We start from the raw sequence: 18,673 nt of genomic DNA on the forward strand, positions 1-18,673 counted from the left end.
TGTACTCTGCCTGGAGGTTACTCAAACATGTCCTCTCAGATCCTTGGTCTGCAGATGGACATCAGGTGTTTCCAAGGTCCTAATTTTTTTTAAATTAAGCTATCATTGATATGCAATCTTATGAAGGTTTCACATGAGCAACATTGTGGTTTCAACATTCACCCATATTATCAAGTCCCCCCACCCCGACCCCACTGTGTTCACTGCCCATCCGCGTAGTAAGATGCTGTAGAGTGATTACTTGTCTTTTCCATGCTGTACTACCTTCCCTGTGACCCACCTATACTGTGAGTGCTAATTAGAATGCCCCTTAATCCCCTTCTCCCTCCCTCCCCACTCCCCAACCCCTTTCCTTTGGTAACCACTAGTCCCCTTCGTGGGGTCTGTGAGTTTGCTGCTGTTTTGTTCCTTCGGTTTTGTCCAAGTTACTGATCTGCAGACTGGTTCAGATGCCCCTTCCACGAAGTCTTCCCAGACATCCCCCCCGGCAGGAGGAGCCTTCCCTGTAGTGGGCTCCCACAGCACTCAGCACATAGAGTCGTCCATCCTGGCCTGTGTGCTGCATATTACTGCAGGGGCTCTTCCAGCCAGGGGCAGGGGCTTATCTGGAGGTCAGCTGGGCCCAGCTTAGGGCAGGTTTCAGTAGGAATGGGTGATTGAATGAATGCGTGAACAGAGACAACCCACCTGTTCCAAATGTAGAAGCTTTATTGACAATGGCTGGGGGTGGAGGGCTCCTGAGGATGGGCCCCCAAAGTCCCTGAGGTCCTGACCCAATGCTGTGTCCTCCTAGGACCCCACATCTTCCTTCTTTCTTTCCTCTTCATGCTGCTTCTCCAACGGCCCACACACATCCTAGAAGACAGGAGAGGAAAGCACAGTGCTGAGGGGACAGGGGTTCATGTGGGGAAAGGAGGCTTGAGCTCTGGACCATGACCCCAGCCCAAGCAGGGATCCAGCCTGGGCTCTGACACTTCCTAGCTGGGTGACCTTGGGCAAGGCATTTCTGAGCCTTAGCTTACTGACCTCTAAAATGGGGGCACAAATTCATAAGAACAACTGGCATTTGCTGAGTACTTCTGACCTGCCAAGCCCTTCTGTTGATCTCCTGGATTCCTCACAACCATTTTTCAGATGCCCAGGGTGGCCATGTGGCCTGCCAGGGTCCCCCAGCCAGTAGCTGGCAGTAGCCAGTTCCAAGCTAGGGGACCAACACTAGTGCCTGTGCTCATAAGCCTGTCCTTGGGGCTCCTGGGAGCAGGGGGATGGTTTCTGCCGCTCACTGGTGGTCATGGGAGATGATCTCAGGTGGCAAATGGAGGGAGACTTTTTCATTTCAGTAATCATGAAAACATTTCACGTATGCCCCCCTAAAAAGTGTAAGCAGCTCATCAGCTCAGTGATAGCACATACCACCCAGGATAAGGCTGAGCAAAGCCCTTCACTTAACACAGGCTTAAACAAAAGTATTAAGGAGATCATTATACAGGTAATGTTTAGGAATAGCGAAAGTCAGGTCCTGGACTTGCTGCAGTTTGGTGATGTTGAAAAACACAATACCAGCTCTCCTTTCCCACGTGTTGGAAGCCAGGGATGTGGCAGACAGTTGTAAATGATAATTCCCCACGTGTGCCTCTTTGTCAAACTCCCGCAGCCACATTTGGCTATGCTGTTCCTTTCCTCTTAGCCTCTCTAACCCTCCCACCTGCTCTAGGGATCCTCCCTGGCTTCCCAGTGGCTTTTCCCTCCTGGGCTCTCATCTTCCCCGTGAGCCTCTGTGAAGCTCAGCTGTGCTTTCAGTGAAGGGGGTTCTTAAAAGCAGGATATCTGGCTTAGCTGTGCAGCCTTGGCTGGCAGTTTTCCCTCTCTGGTCCTCGGGCTGCCCAAGGCTGGGCACTGCCTAGTGCTCCTTGCATTCACCTTTTTCTCATCGGTATACATGATTTCCGACTTGCTCATGCCCATGCACACAATGGCCTCCTGGAACACTCTCAGTTGCTCCGGGGTTGCCTCCGGCTTGTCAGCTGTAGAAGGGTGCAAGGGGGTGGGGGTGGGTGAGGGTGCCAGAGACCCCAGGTGGGAGGCAAGGGAGGGCTGGGGTTGCACCAGTAGCAGATGCTGGTCCTGGGATAAGGCCTGGATGGGGTGGAGAGCTTGAGGGTTGCCTACTGTAGAAGGACAGGCCCATGTTCTGCACATCTTCCGGGAAGAAGGCAAGCATGAAGGTCCCGGGATCCTTGGTGAGCTGCAGGTAGCCAGTGTGTACCTTGCCAGACTCTGGAGGAGAAAGCCTCTGGGTGAGACCATGGGGGGTGGCACAAGCACAATGGTTCCCATCTCACAGGTGAGGAAACCTCAGTTGCCCGGGATCACACAGCCCATCAGTGAAGGCCAAGGGTTCACTGGGCCGTGAGTTCCTAGCTCCTAAGGGATGCCAGGCCCTGCTCTGAGCATTTAATGCATGTGGAATCACAGGAGCTTCTAATGGACTGTGGCTGTCAAGGCTTTCCTACCCACTTTACAGTTGAGGAAAGTGAGGCCCAGACAGGAGCCTCAGGGATACTAAGTGGGTCAGCTCAATTCTATCGGCATCTGTATGGTCCTACTATGTGCTTTCTCTGGGGTGATGGTGGGGACATGGCTGAAGTGACTGCCTGCCCAACTCAGGCTGCCACCCTTAGCTCCCAGAGAGGAAAACCAGCAGTTAAGGGAGTCAGGACAGCAACTGGCTTTCAGTTTGAATCCTAGTTCTAATTACAAGTTCTGTGACCTTGGGAAACTACTTGACCTCTCTGTTTCTCTATTTCCTCATCTGATTGCTGTAACATTGTCCTAGAGTTGTTTGTGAGCATTAAGTGGGTTAATCCATAAACACTTCAAACAGTGCCTGGCACATAGTAAGGGCTCAGAACATGCAGGCAGCCATTACTGATTATTGCAGTATGCAGACACGAACCACAGAGACTTAAGAAGTGGGCCTGTCCCATGTTTGCTGTGCCCAAAGCCCCCAGGGCCTTGCTCCCAGCCTCCCTCCTTTAGGCTGGCCCACCCACCATCTTGCCAGTCCACACAGCAGCCCTCCCACCCGAGGGCTGGCACTCACCATTTCTGGACAAGGTCCCATTTTCCCGCTGGACCTCCAGGTAGCTGGCATTATAGACGCACTTGCCCCCACTAAAGCCAGACAGAAGTGAGGAGAAAACAATAAGATGGTCATGGAGAAGTGGACAGTAGCCCATAACAGTCAATGAGGGGCAAGAGTGAGTGGCAATTAGAGACAGCCCTCCCCTTTCCCTGGGTGGGAAGGCTGAGGCCAGGAAGAGGATGGGACTTGGCTCAAGGTCTCCCAGCAGCTAGGAGTAGAAGCCAGAAACTGGGGCTGGGGGTAAGCTGGCATGCAGGGGTCTCACATGGTCATGTACTCTCTGACCAGTACCACATCCTCTGTGTGGTTGGGGAGAAGGTGAAAGAAGGTCGCTTGGATCTCTTTAGCTGACTCCCGAAACTCTACGAGGCGGAAGGCCGAGGCAATATAAAACCACTTGCCGGTGAGCTGGGGAAAAGCCAGGGGTTGTTGATGCAGGCTGGGTTGACAGTCAGCTGGGATGAGATGCAGGCAGACCTCTTCTTCCATTTTGCAGATAGGGAGACTGGGGCCCCAGGTGAGGTGTGGACATGCAGGGGCTCACTCAGAGAATCTGCCTCTGTCTTGACCCCCTTGGTGGTCCCTCCCTTCCCAGGACAGAATTGTCATCTGCTGAGGGACATGTCAACAAAACTTCTGAGTTTGGAGGCAAAGGAATGCCTCCCGAGGCTGGTTAGAATTTCACCCCAGGCCCCTGGTGAGGAAAAAGTGCAGAGGCAGGAAAGGGGGTTGACCTCAAGCCAGCAGGGGAAAGGGAAGCCCAGAGAAGGAGGCAGCTGCCCACTGCACCGGGAGCCCAGGTGCTCACCTGGTCCAAGGTGGCATTGGTGATAGGCACGGTTGTGAATTTGGTACACTCCGGGCTCTGGGCATCAAGCAGAGGAAGGAGGCTCAGGACTGCAAGGGCCCAGGCCAGCGCCATATCAAGATGGGGAGGCACCTGGAGCTGGGCAGAACTGGTGACTGCAGGGTGCAGTGACCTTTATAATGAGCTGTGGGCGGGGCCCTGAGGCCCTGCTGTGACACAATTAGTGCTTGGGAAACGCCTTGCTGGAAACCTTCCCTCCTTCCCCCAAAGCCAGTTGTAGGGACAACTTCCAAGCCCAGGTCTAACTTGGGGCCTTGACCTGGAGGGGTTACAAGGTCCCGAATTGGCTATTCACAGCCAAGGTGGGTAGGGGCTGGAGTGATCTTCGTTAACATGTGCAGATCTAAGGGACCTCTAAACAAGCTCTTGGGTTTTCTCATCCAATTCCTGTCTCACTGAGCGTCAAGACTTGAGCAGGACCCAGCCATAAATCACTGCTCGAATTCCCAGGCCAGATGGGGTGTAGCCAGGGATGGGGAAGGATTGGAGTTTGGAGGTAGGAGGTAAGAGCAAACATGGATTTCATTCCAGCTGAGTGTGGTACCACCTGTGAGAAAATAGTCCACAGGGGCCCCAACCCAGCCTTGGAGACAGTGACATTTCCAAAAGAAGGGAGCATCGAAGTTGAATGTCTCTTTCTAGTAAATGTATTAGTTGAACCATCTCCCAACATCTAACATGGGAAATGATCTCCATGTCATGTCGACCCCAAGAGCAGGCCGCCTGCTGAGATGGGGAGCACAGCCAGCCGGCACGGTGGCCGGCACATAGGGGCACTCAGTAATACCGTGGAATGAAGAATCCACTCCCGTTTGCATTTCTTCATAATGGAGTCAATGAATAAATAAACATAAATATGTTTTTGAATAAATATGAACAAATACTTTCTAAAAGTACTATTACAATATACTTAAAATTTTGTATTCTTATTTGTTTCATGTATTTTGAAAAATTTTTCATGTTTCAGTGTAGTCAGTGGTTGTCATTTTAATGGATACCTAACCTTCTATCACGTCCTAGATCCTAACGTCCTTTATCAGGTCCTCTCTTTATAGCATTTTATTTTTGTCCAGCTTTACAGAGATATAATTGTCTACAGCATTTTAGATTGTGATTTTTCCTCCGATGATGAGGGTCAGAGAGTGGCCAAACTGCTTTCCAAAATTACCATACCATTCAAAAGAAAGAAAAGGATGTCATGTATGAGACTGTAGCCCTATTCCAAACAGCCAAACACTAGAAACAACTCAAATGTCTGTCAACAGGAAATGGAAAGAACAGATTGTGACATGTTCATGCAAAGGAATATTACTTAGCAATAAAAAATAATGGACTCTCTGATGCTTGTAACAATATGAATGAATCTCAAAAACATGCTGAGCAAATGAAACCAGATCAATAAAGTATGTATTGTGTGACCCCATTTATATGAAGTTCTGGAACCCCTGAAACCATCTATATTGAAATACGTATATAAATAAATATATGTAGAAATCTATATAGATCTATAATGGTGGAAATCAGATCAGTGATTGTCAAGGGCAAGGAGGGCCATCTGACTGCAGTGGATGACAATGTTCTAAATTTTCATTGTAGTGGGGGTTACATACCTAACGTACATTTTTTAAAACAAATTGAACTATAAGCCTAAAATGTGTGCATTTTATTGTAGGCCAATTATACCTTAAGTAGATTTGAGAAAAACTCACCCTAAAACATGGAGAATAAAACCAAGAGAAATAAAAACACACTAACAATTTTTAACGTTATACCATTTGGCAACACATGAATGCATCTTTTTCTCCACATCCTTGTTAGAACTGGAATTTCCCTTTTTTTCTCCTTTTTGGTTGGTTCAGTGAGTGTTCTGAATTTGCATTACTCTAATTTGAGTCTTGAAAAAACGACTGGAGCTCTTGAGCAAGGTACAGGTGAGAGAGATGGGCTGGAGGGAGCTGGAAGGTCTGTGTGGCTGGTGTGTAGGATGGTGTCGGAATGACCGGGGCTGAGGCTGGAGAGGTTGGTGGAAATCCAAGCCTGCAGAGCACAGAAGCCAGGCTGGGGAGTCTGCAGTGGACTCTGGGGGTACTGAAGAAATAGAAAGCTTTTAAGTGGGATAGGGGTGAATAAAAAGACTTGGAAAGATGACTCTGTCTGCCTGCAGTGGTAAGGTGGCAAGGATCAGAGTAGGAGGGTGGACTTGGTTTAGCAGTCAGAAGCTGTTGCGGTGGTCCAGGTGTGAGATGATGGGGACACTATTTCAAAGTGAGGATAAGTGTTACTTGGAATAGGTCCAGAGCCCAGAGATTTAGCGGGTCCTATGTATCACACACATACACACACACACACACTTTATTAAATAATGCATAAGGAACTCTGTCCCTTGAGATCCAGTGCCTGGTACTGGCACAGAGTGTCCCATAACCCTAAACATCCTCTTTTACAACCAAACCTGTTCAGACCCCAGGTGAACAATTCCTCCCATCCTGCCCTCTGTCAGCCTGCTGTATACAAATCCTGAGGCTTTGTGGGTGATGCTAATGCTGATAAAGGAGACAGGCACTGTTTCAGAGTTCAGGGAAGATCTGGGCAGGCTTAGAGGTAAGAGAAAAGACACATAAAGGCAATAAATCCTTATAAACTCTTGACATGCATCTATTTTCTTGCAATGCATAGTTGTGGAGACCCTCCTGAACTACAAATGGGCAGTATTTGCAAGAGTTGCACATAGCTGAGAAGTATTTTTCAATATTAAATCATTCATGTTACTCTTAAATTTGTGTATAGGTAGATGTAACACACATTAAGCATGAATCTGATTCTTGCCATCGGCAACTAGAGGTTGAACGTTAGCACTCTGAGTAATTTTTAGTAAGGTGGCATGGTAAGCAGCTGAGGGAAATGCACCCATTTGAAATAGAGCATTTCCTGAGAAAGCCACTTGATACATGTTTCTTCCTGAAGCCCAGGCTGAGCTCTGTGTCTGATGACTTTTGTGATCTTCTACAGGAACAACCACGAAGGGTACATTGGCAGAGCCAGAGCAAACAGTTCAAACTGGGAACCTTGTGACCGCGCTTAGGAAACAGCCAAAAGATTTGCTCAAATTCACATCCTGTTTTGTTATCTTGGGCAACTTACGTGACCTCTTTTGACTTCAGTTCCCTCATCTAAAGAGCCAGGGCAAGAACACAGGTCTCAAAAGTCTGTGTGTGAGATGAAAACCTGTCACGTTCAACAGGGCCCCTGGCTCACAGCACGCAATAAATCGTAGCTGCTGTTATTTCTAATGATACTATTACCAAGTAGAACTGTATGAAACTGCAGATTTTACGGGTCAAAAAGCAGTTGAAAATCATTCATTTCCATGTGATTCATCCTACTATTACTGAGCAATCACCCTGTGGTTGGCAAGCAGGTAGGGCATGTCATCCCCATTTTGAGGGAGAAACCGAGGCCCAGAGAGAGGGAACGACCCACCCAAGACCGTGTCCCAGTCGGGAAGTTGGGACTGGAATCTACCTGCCAGCCTCTTCCCTTCTTGCCTGCCCCTCCCTTGCTTTCCTAGCAGTGGGCCGCTGGCCATCCATGGCTGGGGCCCCATTCACTGTGGACAGAGCAAACACCAGTGGACCTGGGTTTTCCCTGGAAGGTGGCAGTGCCTAGGGAAAGTCCACCCTGGCTGTTTCCTGACACTCGGTTGTGTAATGTGGGATTGGGAATTTCAGGTGCTGCCAGCCTGGGAAAAGCTGCCTTTGTCCCCTCAAACCTACCCACCTGTGCTGGGAAGGAGCTGGCCCAGCTTCCGTGGCCTCACTGGCCAGGTCACAGAGGCTCCTCTGGAATGTGGATGGGCTGAGTTGTGAGTGATGCTGATTTAACAGAGCCCCTCTTCTTTTTCCCCTCTGGCTCTTCTTTCTTTCTCATCCCCTCCCGTCTCCAAGGCCATGCAGATGCTGCTGACCCCTGTGGAGCTCTATGGCGCAGACGTTTCTTGGCCTCCCAGCTGAGCCAGCTGCCTGCTGGACAGCTCCACTCAAGCCCCATTGCAGCGCAAACCTAACTTGGCCAACCCAAACCCCGCTGTCCCCTGCAAGCCTGTGGCTTGTCCTATTCCCAGCCTTCCCATGCCCTCCCCTGTGGCATTGCTTTGAACTACTTACTGTCACAAATGTGCGTGCTCCCTCTACTTCTGGCCTTGGCAGGTGTCGTTCCCTCTCCCGATGCCCTTCCCCATCAGGCCAACTTCTCTTCATTCTAAGCCTCAGCTTACGATGGCTAAGTTTTTGTGTTAATTTAACTGGGCCATGAGGTGCGCAGATGTTTGGTCAAACATTCTGGGTGTGTCCACGAGGGTGTTTTTGGATGCAATTAACATTTGAATGGTTCACTATGTAGAACAGATTGCCCTCCCAAATGTGGGTGGGCCACACCTAATCTGTTGAAGGCCTGAATATAATTTAAAGGCTGAGTAAGAGAGAATTTCTCCTGCCTAACTGCTGAGATGGACATCAGACTTCCCCTGCCCTCAGACCTAAACTGAAACACCAGTTCTGCCTGGGTCTCAAGACTGCCAGCCTTTGGACTAGAACTACACCATCAGCTCTTGTGGGACTTGGTCTTAGCAGCTCACTCTGAAGATCTTGGGATTCACCAGCCTTCCTAATCACCCAAGCCAATTTCTTATAATAAATCTCTTTATACCCACCCCCCTCCACCCTGCCTGCCACCACTTCCCCACACCCTATTAATTGTTTCTCTGGAGATCCTGATTAATATAGTGTCACCTCCTGACCATCCTCCTCTTAGTGAGACACATCAGCTGTGCCCCTCTGGCGCCCCCCCTGCCCCCTCATACCTGGCTTGCTGTTTCTCTTTCTGAACCCTTAACCACGCAAGGTCCAACCCCTCCAGCAGCTTCCACCAGACTCAGAGCCCCTCAGGTGCGCGCTCAGATCCGTGCCTGTAATTTTAGTGCCCACACATGGCTTGACACAGGGAAGGTGAGGCTGATAAACGTGTGCTGAGGAAATGAAGATGGAACATTCCAGCGAGCAATTGTTCAACAAGTTTGAGTGCCTTCAACATGCTGTACTCTGTGGCTTCAGTAGCCCTCAGAGAGCATTCTGTGGGAAAACAAACATTAAAATAATGGAACTTTCCCATCAGCCAAATGGGAAGCATGATGGAGCAGCTGAGCAAACCCTTTGAGGGTGCCAATATACCCCGACCTCAGGAAATGATTCAGGAAATGAGGCATTCTGCCTCGACTTCATTTGATTGTCAAAGAAATTAAAAGAACATTCTTATCTCATTTCCAAGTTTTATCTCCAGTGCTGGAAAACCATTTTCCAGATTTAGGCAATAGTGTAGGGCCATGATTCTTGGGATTTGAGCATGTCCTAGAATCCCCAGGGAGGCTTGTTAAGACCCAGATGGCTGCACCCCACCCTCGTGGTTGGGGATTCAGTTGGTTTGCCATGGGGCTGAAAATTTGCGTTTGTAACCAGCTCCCAGGTGCTGCAGGTTCTGCTGGTCCCCGGGGGTCAGGGTGGGGGGGCCCACGCTGGTCTCATGTGTGAGGTGGCACTGTCGGCCGTCTTGGGTTGGAATCAGCTTTCCCTTGGCCTCACCAGGTGACCTCGGATGGGCACTTGCCTGGATCCTCTCATCTTTAATGCCATTCCCCCAACCATACCTCTCCCTGCTCCCCTTCTGTGGGAGAAGCTGCATCCTCTGAGCATCTTCTTCCCATCCTCCAGCCCTGCCAGAAAGTTCCCTCCCGAATTTTCAAAGAAGCACTCGGCCACAGATGCATCATTCCATTGCCTCAGTTTTAAATATTTATTAAAATCCAGAAGTGAAAAGGAGAAACGAAACCCACTGGGGTTTTAACACACTGACATGTGGACAGAGACAAAAAACAAGGACAGGAGAAAGAAACGAAGAACAAGAAAGACAGAGACCAGGTGGAGACTGGCAGTGTACGGAAACCTAGCACTGAGATGAGGCCCGAGCTGCTACAAACATGCACTTCCACGGGGAGGGCCGGGGCTGGGCCGGAGGGCGGGGACAGAGGAAGTGGCTGGGGGGGAGGGTGGGCCGGAGTGAGGTATTAAATAATGAAAATCAAAGCCAATTCCCAAAGAGACACAATTTTAGGGGGGAAGAAAATAAGACACAAATAGACTTTCACATAAAATTTCCCCTTTATAAAAATAACTCCATAGTTTACCTCAAAATCCAACCTGGGTGTTGACTGTTCTCTGATATAGGACAATTCAGATTTCACTGAATATCCCTCTACCATGCTGAGATTCCCATAATTCTTCCTTTTCCTCAGCCCACATTTATACTTGGAGCTAATGACACTGAGTTTCTCCAGATGTAAAGACAATGAACAAGCAAGGGACGCCCGACGCTTGGAAGGACATGCTCCCGGAGGGAAGGACCTTCGGGCTGGTACGTGGCTTTATGAGCCGCTTCCTATTTACACTCCACCTCCCACCTCCAAGGCCAGCCTTGACTCAGCACTGCTCTGGTCCTGGTTTCTTCAGGGTCAAGGCTTCTTCCAGGACGCTACAGTCTAGATCGAACACCACCACCCCCAAGACAAGGCTAACTGCCCTCCTAGGACCACGAAAGGCCCAGTCAAAACCCTTCACGCTCAGGCCTCCCCCTGCCTTAAGAGGACACACATGTCAATGTCCATAAGTTAAAAGGTAAATCTTTCTGTTTCCGGTAGGTGTTTTTTTCTGTTGTTTTTTGTTTTTTTCTTTGCTTTTTTTTCTCCCCTGCTCCCCCTTTCATAGATTACCTGATGAGCACAGGGTGATACTAGGAAAATTAAAAAATTCCCCAAACTTCATCGTTGGGAGAAAATGTGGACGATACCCCACATCAAGAAAGGTTCTTCAAAGTCTGTGGTAAAAATGGTAGCACCTTCCGAATCTTAAATAGGCTTTTTTTCTTCCCTTAAGAATCACATACGCTATGAGACAACTGCGAGCACCAGCGATTTCACAGTGGGAGGTAGCAAACGTGGGCACCCCCAGCCCCAAGGATCTCGCTTCTCCCTCTTGGCTCTGTCGCTTCCCACCCCCTGGCTGCTCTTTCTCACCCTCTCACCTCTTCCCAGGTGAAAAACATAGTAATGCACCTTCTTTGTGTTTAAATAAAATATATATACTTCTTCTTTCACTTTTCTCCTTTTTTCATGTTTCCTCTCTAATATTGCACATCAAAGCCCCCTGGCAGGGACCAGCTGATGAGATGCCCCCTCCCCTCAAGCTGACTGGAACATGGGGCTCTCTGCGCAGGAAGCTGGAGAGGGAAGGGGGTGGCCGCAGAGCTGGGAGTTAGGCTGCGGGGCTCAGGCGGGTTGCAGGCCCAGCTTGCTCCAGCTGGCTCTTTGGTTGGTCTTTCGGGCTAAGCTGGGATCAGCTGTTGTCACAGACACCCTGTTCCCTGCTACCCTGCCCCCTCAGCCACTTTTACTGAGCAGACAACAGCTAGGGCCTGCCCAGGGATCACTGGGCAGGTGAGCTGCCTCTCCTGAGCCTACCTGCCCCTAGGGACCCTCCCTTTGCCGCCTCCTCCTCTTCCCTTCCCCTGGAGGCCTAGAGGAGCCAGGAGGTCAGAGGTCAGAGGAAGCATGCAGGTCCAACTTCCAGGCGGTACTGCTTTCCTGATGAGGCAGGAGGGAGGTTGTCCACACCGACAATGGGCAGCTGCTGGGGGTCCTGGGTCCGGAAGGTGAAGAGTGTCTGATGCCAGTGGCCATCCTGGACCTGAGGTCAGAAGGAAAAGCAAATACCTATGGCCATGAGGTCCTCATCATATGTCAAGTGTGTTTATTTCCCCATTGCCTTTCCTCATAATTTTAACAGTCACATGGTATTACACTATAGCAATGACCAATATTTGTCCACTTAGATTACTTCTCCTATTTTATTCTTGTAAGTAATGTTATAATGAAGATCATTATGGTTAAACTCTTGCACACACTCTTAATTCTAGAAGTAGATTTTCTGGATCAAAGGGTAGGTACATTTCTAAGGCTTTGGCTATATATGGGATATATATGCTGTCCTGAAAGCCCCTACCAATTAAAGTTTTTCCAAATAGTTTTGTGTGACAGTGTTGGTTTCCACACATCCTCACTACCATTGTATATTACAGTTTTATTTACTGTTGTGAAACTTAAAAAAAAAATAACTTGCTGACTTCCCCTCCCCTGACAACTCACCATTTTAAGCAACCAAAAATGTTAAGAGAAGAAATTACCCTGGCTAAGGCGGAGGCAGAGAGAAGAGTAGAAACACATCCTCCTGTAAGTAGCCTTGCAAATAAGTACAGAATCTACCAGCCTGTAGAATTTTTACCAACCAAGATCTTCCCTCAGAAGTTTCCCAGAGGGAAAATAATAAAAGGAATTTTATAAAACTATTACCATAAAATTATTACACAAAGATAAAAATTACATATATCATACTAATATATTAGAGTATAAATACATCCATCTGTCCATGGATGAGGGACCTATGAGGGGCTCCAAGTGTTACCTTGCAGCCATCCATTGACACTTCCGGTCTGAACTGACCCCCAGCTTCAAAGATCTGCCCATTCCAGGCCCGGAAGCGCACAGCCTGCTTGGCTGGGGTCTGCCTGGTGCCCTCCTGCCACACAGTCATGTTAAGGCAGTGGATGGTGATATGCTGTGTCACCTCAGAGCTTAGCAGGTGCAGAAAATTCATCTGGACCCGGCTGATGGCAAACTCAACCTATGGAAGAGATACAGCAGTGAGTGTGGGCCAGGCTGCCCACAGCTCTCAGAAGCCCTCACCTGTCTCTGGAGGATGCAGGGATAAACCCTTTCCTGGTAAGCACTTCCCAACCATTTTTCCAGACGTGGGTCCACTTGAAAGACAGGGAAATTGATGTCTGTATGAGCTGGCAGCACAGCCAGAGAATAACAAGTAGTAGAAAGAAACCAAGAACTGCCTGACTCCAGAGCCAAAGCTTCCAGGGCTGATGCAGTGTGCCCACTGGGTGGTGGTGGTGGTGGTGGCGGGCAGGAAGGGGGAAAGGCCGTTTGGGGCTGAACTGGGATCCAGAGGCCAAGAGAAGAAGTGGACCTTGTCCAAGATCAAAAGGCCCTTGGAGTTCAGAGGAAATGAGAAGTAGCTTTCCCACCCTTTCTAAGCCCCAAGATTGGGATGGTGAGTGAGGTGGGGGAGGTGGTACTTGAAATGGCTGACCTGACAATGAACAGTAGGACAGCATTTATGGCTTTAGCAATGTAAAAGGATTTTCTCTTTTTTGCAGTGCAGGTGGCTGACTTAAACTTTGCAGAGGTATCCACTTCCAAGAGGGGTAATTGAAAAGAACACCTTGCCAACCTCATGACTGTAAAGAGCCAGGCCACCCCCCAACTCCTGAAGCTCCTGTTTTAGGATCTTGGTTGATTGTGATAACCGACCATTCGGGCCACCTATTTGTCTCTTCCCACACTTTAAATTCCTGTTCTTCTGTTTAAATTCACCAATATAGAATGAGCCCGGGAAACCCTAGGCTCCACCCTCCACCCAAATAAAAGCAGAACCCCAAGGCTGTGCATGCTGTCTCTTGTTCTCTACATTGACCTCGCAGTGTGGCCCCAAGTGTTGCATAACTTCTGAGTCCTTTAAGTAATAAACCTTCATTTTATCAGTTTCTTGATGGTTACTGACGAAGGGCATCTTGCAATCACAGTAAGAAGCACAAGGGCTGGCCCAGCCATGACACTGGTGATGACAGGCTGAGACCCGCACAAAACAGTGGTTCAATGTTCTGGATGGGGAGGGACCCAGATGGGCAGGCATGCTGCCAACCCAGGTGGCAGCTCTGGCCTTGTCCCCCTCCAGGAGGGTTTGCTGTGTGGCCCCCAAACCTCAGAGTCAGAGAGTCACCGGGAAAAGGGCCTGCTGGGCCGTGAGCTCTGGCTCGGTGGGCAGTGGCGAGGCTGCTATTATTTCTTGTTGAATCCCAGCACCTTTGCTGGCACATGGGAGGGACCCAACAAAGACTAGAGGACCATCTGGCATGCCTAGAGATTCTCAAACTCTGGGTCTGATGTGGTCAGCACAGGGCACCTCTTGGAGCCTCCCCAGGGGAACTGATGGGATGGGATGCAAGGGTCTCTGGGGTCCCTGCCTCTGCTGCAGCATGAATAGTCCCACGTGGAGGACTTCTGCAACTTCAGGCCCACACCCCCGAGGGCCCCTGCACGGGGGAGTGGCCATACCCTACCGCCACTGCCTGCCTTGGTTTGCTGTTGAGCCACGTGAATGCTCAGCCCAGAGACATGTAGCAGGCAGTGGACGCTGGGTGTTGCTCTGCATGCTCAGCTCTGACAGCACATCCCAGGTGAGCATTACACAGACTTATCTCATGTTGATGGACCATGGTTCTCTAAGCCAGGCCAGCGTAGCCAACTACGCTGTTTTAGATATTAGATATTTGAAGAAAACACTATCAGCGTCAAGCAACTTGAAAGGGTTTGGAAACCATAGATTTACAATAAGTCTTCCCCAGTGTACAGATGAGGAAACGGGTTCAGAAAGAGAGAATGCCTTCCCAAGGCCATGCAGCAAGACAGTCAAGGCTTAGACCAAAACCTAAGTGCGCTCAGGCCCAGAACAGGGTGGGGGTAGAGCAGATTGTGGGGTTAGCCGTGGAGAGCAGATTGTACCTTAGAGGTCGTGATGGGCTTGAGGCATGTCTGCCCACCATGCGTGAAGTTGCAGGAGACTTCGATGGTGTCAGACGAGCAGCCGAGGTTCGGATCTACCCAGTAGGTACCTGCAGGCAGCATGGAATGGGGGGTATTGTATTATGTGGGGAGGCACCCAGAGCTTAGTTCTGTAGGTGGACCCCTTATGACCCACTGAGCCCCAGTTGAGCATGAAGTCGGGGAGAGGGGGCAGAAAAGGGAGTCCATGTACCACAGAGATGTGTTACAAAGCAAAATTCAACTAAGTAAATTTGAAGACCTAGAAGATCTAACTGGCGCTACTAAGCAATTCATGAATTAGGCAGCATGCCATCCACCAAGTAGAAAGATGCTCCGTGGGACTGCAAAAAGAACAGGTTTTTAAAGGCAGAGAGAGAGAGAGGAGAAAGGAAATTATAAGCAAAGAATCCATTGCTTTTTTGGCAAGGTCACCCCTTACGAGAGCAGAAGGGGTCTCAGTACATTTCCTAGGGCTGATCAGGGAATTCCATATTGACTGATTAAAGGTTCCTACATTCTGGGGGGCTGAAACTGCAGTTTGCTTAGGTAGGAGGTCTTGGTTTGCTGACACAGGGCCATTAACATGAATGACTCCATCTTTGGGCCTGTGGCTTTTTTTTTTTTTAACAGATGGAAGGAAGGCCTGTGGGCAGAGCCCACAGCTGGCAGAAACCCCCTGGAGGGGCCACAAGACTGAGGGCTTACTGGTGTTGCTAGTGGGAAGTGTTCATTTCACAGACGGGCCAATTGAAGTTGAGAGAAGCAACGGGCCAATTGAAGTTGAGAGAAGCAGGGCCACTTGTCTACGGGATTTAGGGGTCACCTAGTTGAATGGTTCTCCACCAGGCTAGTGATCCTCCTAGGGCTTGCCCCAGGGGGTGGGAGTCAGGCACCAGGGGGTGGGAGAGGGCAGCCAGGCACCTCTGCTGGCATCTGGCTTCCCCACTGGTACCAAGGGAGCCGAAGGAAAGAGACCCTGCATCTGGAAGAGTGGGACAATGGCCACCAATCCACCTTCTTGGGCAGCAGGAGGGAAGAGTGGCTCCGGCTGGGGCCGCAGCTTGCCCTGACTCACAGAGCTGGTCAGACATCAGGCCGATTTTCAAATTCAAGTCTGTTTGCTTCCAAGTCTGCGGCCTTCCACAGTAGCACATCAGATCACAGAGAGGGTTAAGAGAGAGTTGGGTGAGGTGCCGACAGGAAGGCGGGACATCCTGGCTCTCAGGAAAGCCGTGACGGGGTCCCCCTCCTAGCCCTTGGGGGCTTTTTCTGCCAAAGCTCTTCTTGTGTTGCTCTGAAATGGCCGCCTCAGCGTGTGGATCTGCGGGCTCTGGAAGGCTGGAACCGCTGCTCTGCGTTTCCCACTATAGGGAGCCCAAGACCTGACATACTGTGAGGCTTAGTGCCTGCTGAGTGAATAAACGACTGCCCACACGTCTATCTCCCTGAGGACAGAAAATAGGCCCAGATGAGTGGAGACTCCAGTGCTCTATCTCTCCACTCCTGGAATTCCTCTGCCCAGCCTGTCCCACTCCTGGGGCAGGAGGCCTTCTTCTCAGACCCCATAGACCCTCATACCATCCATCATCTTCTGCTCACAGTCCATGAGGTCCCGGCAGACCCGGGCGGGGTTCTCTTTGGTGCCCAGGGGCGTCTTAATGCTCTGGATGAGGTTGCTGAGGTAGTGTAAGGTTTTAAAGATCTCCCCTCCCTGGTCTAGCACCAGCCGGTCCGGATGGCTGTAACCCTGTTGAGGAGAGAGGGTGGCCATCAGCCTCCTGAAGTCCCAGCCCAGCCCAAGGCCTGAGCCTCCACAGCCCCAGGTTCTTGCTACTTGGGAGACAGCCCTGAGTTTGCAGGGGCAAGGGCAGGGGGCAGGGGTTGGGTCTCCCTCTACTTAACAGATAAAGAAATGGGTCCCTGCAGGGGGTGGGGTTGCCACAAGGACCTGGAGGCTTGAAGGCAGTGGAGAGTCAGCCTGGTCTCTGGTGCGGGACACTAGGGAGTGGCCCCGTGTCCCTCCAAAAGGGGCCAGTGGAGGTCTTTCCACTGACTGCCCTGGACAGAAGGAAGATAACAGGCCCTTCTATGTCATCCTTCCCCCTGGAGTGTGAGCCCTGAGAGAGCTGACTCAGCATCGACTCTCCCCAGCATCCAGCTCAGCTCAGGGAACACATGGAAATGCCAGTAGGAGGTCTGGGCTGGGTGGTAGTGAGCTCGCCATCAGGGGGAGGGCCAACACACTCCTAATGGGGGCTTGACTAGAGGACACTGGAGTGCCACCTCAGCCTGGAATCTTGCAGATGAGTTGACCACAGGCCACAGGATTAGCAGAGCCCTGTGCACTGACCATGACCCTCCTGCTCCTGGAGGATTATGGGACTGAGCCATGGTTCAGGAAGCTGCCGCGGGCTCTGGGCTCAGGTGAGCATCTCTTCCTGACTCAGGCCAGCAAGAACAGAGACCCTGGGAGGGACTTGGTGGAAAGCAAAGGAGCTCAGGGCCCATTTCTGGCCCTGCTCTGGCTTGCACTGGCTGTGTGATCTCGGATTCATGACTGTCTACTCTGAGCCTGAGCACAAACCCCTCCCAGTGAGAGGCCATCAAGGGCTATGAAATGCTTGGTGCAGGCCACGTGGAGGATATTAGCCACACACGGGCCATAATCTCTGTTTCCCCCAGAAAGGGATCCCAAGAGGGCAGGGGTCCTGATGGTACCTCTGTTCTCAGTGCTCCATTAGTGTCCATCCATGTCTGAAAAGCTGCCCCAAGGTCATCTTGTTGCTGTGCAAGGAGAAGACAGGATGTGGGTACTGCCCCCAAAGGCCTCCAGACCCACCAAGTTGGAGCCCCAGAGTCTGAGCAGGAGCGCTTCCACTCCACCTTCCTCCCAGAATCATGGCAAAACCACATGCCTTCTGTAGAACCCTCTGCCCTTCCTTCCCTAACAGAGTCGGAGCTGACCCTTCCACTCCTTTCCCCTAGTCACCGGGATAGCTCTCCGCTACCCTCAGGATTAAGTCTAAACTCAGTATGGTTGTAAGAACCAGCCTGAGTGCCATGGCCTCTGGCCCTGCCTCTTCTCTCTCCCACATATATTCTATTCACCAGACATACTACTGTACTTCTTTTTTTTATTATTGTTATTCTAAGTTCCTAAGTGCCACAGTCTACCCAGCCACAGGGCCTTTGCACATGCTGCTCCCATGGCCTGGAACACTCTTCCTGCTGGGTAATGTTCCATTTGGCTGGCTCCTAATTCCATTGGTTCTCAGCCAGGTAAGATGTTGCCCCCTAAGGGACACTTGAGAATATCTCAAGACAATCTTGACTGTCACAACGAGAGGGGGTGCTACTGGCATCTAGTGGGTGGAGGATAGGGAAGCCTAAAATGGCACCAGATAATCATTCACAGCAAAGAATCACCTGGTCCCAAATGTCAATAGTGCTGCCGCTGAGAAACCCTGCCCTATACTCAACCTGCAGATGTCAGCTCCCCGGGACTCTTCCCTGATGCTTCTGCCCCCAAGCTGGGTGCTGTCCCTTTCCTTTATATTCCCACAGTCCCTGGGTTTCTTCTTTCGCTTGCACTGCAATTGTCTAATGCACACTTGTACCTCCAACCCTAGCACTGGGCTTGCCAGAAGCATAGCTGAGGTCTTGCTGTGAAAACAGTGAGGGGGAGAATCTGAGAGACTGGGGTGTGGAGCCGGGACTCTCAAGGTACTTCTCAAGTTCGGATCTCAGCCTTGCGCTTGCTACCTGCATGGTCTGGGCAAGCCGCTTGGCTGCCTCTGCCTTAGTTCTCCTGAGAGAATGGGCTTGAAAATAAAACTCAGAACTGTTAGGAGGAATATGAGTTAATACATGAAAGCACTCCTAGCAG

The 18,673-nt window shown here is 50.4% G+C and overlaps 2 protein-coding genes and 1 long non-coding RNA gene across 11 annotated transcripts in view; all 3 read right to left on the reverse strand.

The window, feature by feature from the left end:
• Positions 1–690: 690 nt before the first annotated feature.
• On the reverse strand, positions 691–4,121 carry LOC108390085 (alpha-1-acid glycoprotein). 3 transcript variants are annotated; one of them, XM_017648727.3, is made up of 6 exons: positions 3,954–4,121; positions 3,411–3,553; positions 3,104–3,174; positions 2,107–2,277; positions 1,921–2,024; positions 691–855 (listed from the first exon to the last, which is right to left on the reverse strand). In XM_017648727.3, exons 1-6 carry the CDS (start codon positions 4,065–4,067, stop codon positions 790–792), a joined length of 669 nt encoding a protein of 222 aa, XP_017504216.2. In that variant the 5' UTR covers positions 4,068–4,121; the 3' UTR covers positions 691–789. The 3 variants fall into 3 exon arrangements, with proteins under 3 accessions (XP_017504216.2, XP_017504217.1, XP_036846449.1); XM_017648728.3 differs by having other exon boundaries at positions 2,170–2,277; positions 3,954–4,119; XM_036990554.2 differs by lacking the exon at positions 2,107–2,277.
• A 44-nt stretch (positions 4,122–4,165) lies between these two features.
• On the reverse strand, positions 4,166–9,087 carry LOC140847015 (uncharacterized). Its single transcript, XR_012126597.1, has 4 exons — positions 8,872–9,087; positions 8,177–8,350; positions 7,791–7,852; positions 4,166–7,219 (listed from the first exon to the last, which is right to left on the reverse strand). It is a non-coding gene; the product is annotated as an uncharacterized lncRNA (long non-coding RNA).
• Positions 9,088–9,843: 756 nt separating this feature from the next.
• COL27A1 (collagen type XXVII alpha 1 chain) overlaps positions 9,844–18,673 on the reverse strand; it is a 135,131-nt gene continuing 126,301 nt past the window's right edge. For 5 of the 7 annotated variants that reach the window (XM_017648729.3, XM_037027334.2, XM_037027331.2 and 2 more), the window contains 5 exons: positions 17,506–17,571; positions 16,366–16,534; positions 14,746–14,855; positions 12,578–12,796; positions 9,844–11,803 (listed from right to left, as the gene is read on the reverse strand). In XM_017648729.3, coding sequence (XP_017504218.3) covers positions 11,657–11,803; positions 12,578–12,796; positions 14,746–14,855; positions 16,366–16,534; positions 17,506–17,571 — 711 coding nt within the window. In that variant the 3' untranslated portion in view covers positions 9,844–11,656. Of the gene's footprint in view, positions 11,804–12,577; positions 12,797–14,745; positions 14,856–15,801; positions 16,233–16,365; positions 16,535–17,505; positions 17,572–18,673 lie in introns of those variants that run through there. The other 2 variants (XR_005063758.2, XR_005063757.2) reach the window with 2 other exon arrangements.

This window comes from Manis javanica, chromosome 2 (genome assembly GCF_040802235.1).
Source record: "Manis javanica isolate MJ-LG chromosome 2, MJ_LKY, whole genome shotgun sequence".
In the NCBI taxonomy this organism is placed as follows: Eukaryota; Metazoa; Chordata; class Mammalia; order Pholidota; family Manidae; genus Manis; species Manis javanica.

Bases quoted from the DNA above. Each gene is read 5' to 3' on its own strand.
- LOC108390085 (XM_017648727.3), bottom strand. From the start codon at position 4,067: ATGGCGCTGGCCTGGGCCCTTGCAGTCCTGAGCCTCCTTCCTCTGCTT. The intron at 2,025-2,106 runs GTGCAACCCCAG...ACCCTTCTACAG, and splicing joins AGGACCAGCATCTGCTACTG to CTGACAAGCCGGAGGCAACC. The intron at 856-1,920 runs GTGAATGCAAGG...CCTGTCTTCTAG, and splicing joins TGTATACCGATGAGAAAAAG to GATGTGTGTGGGCCGTTGGA.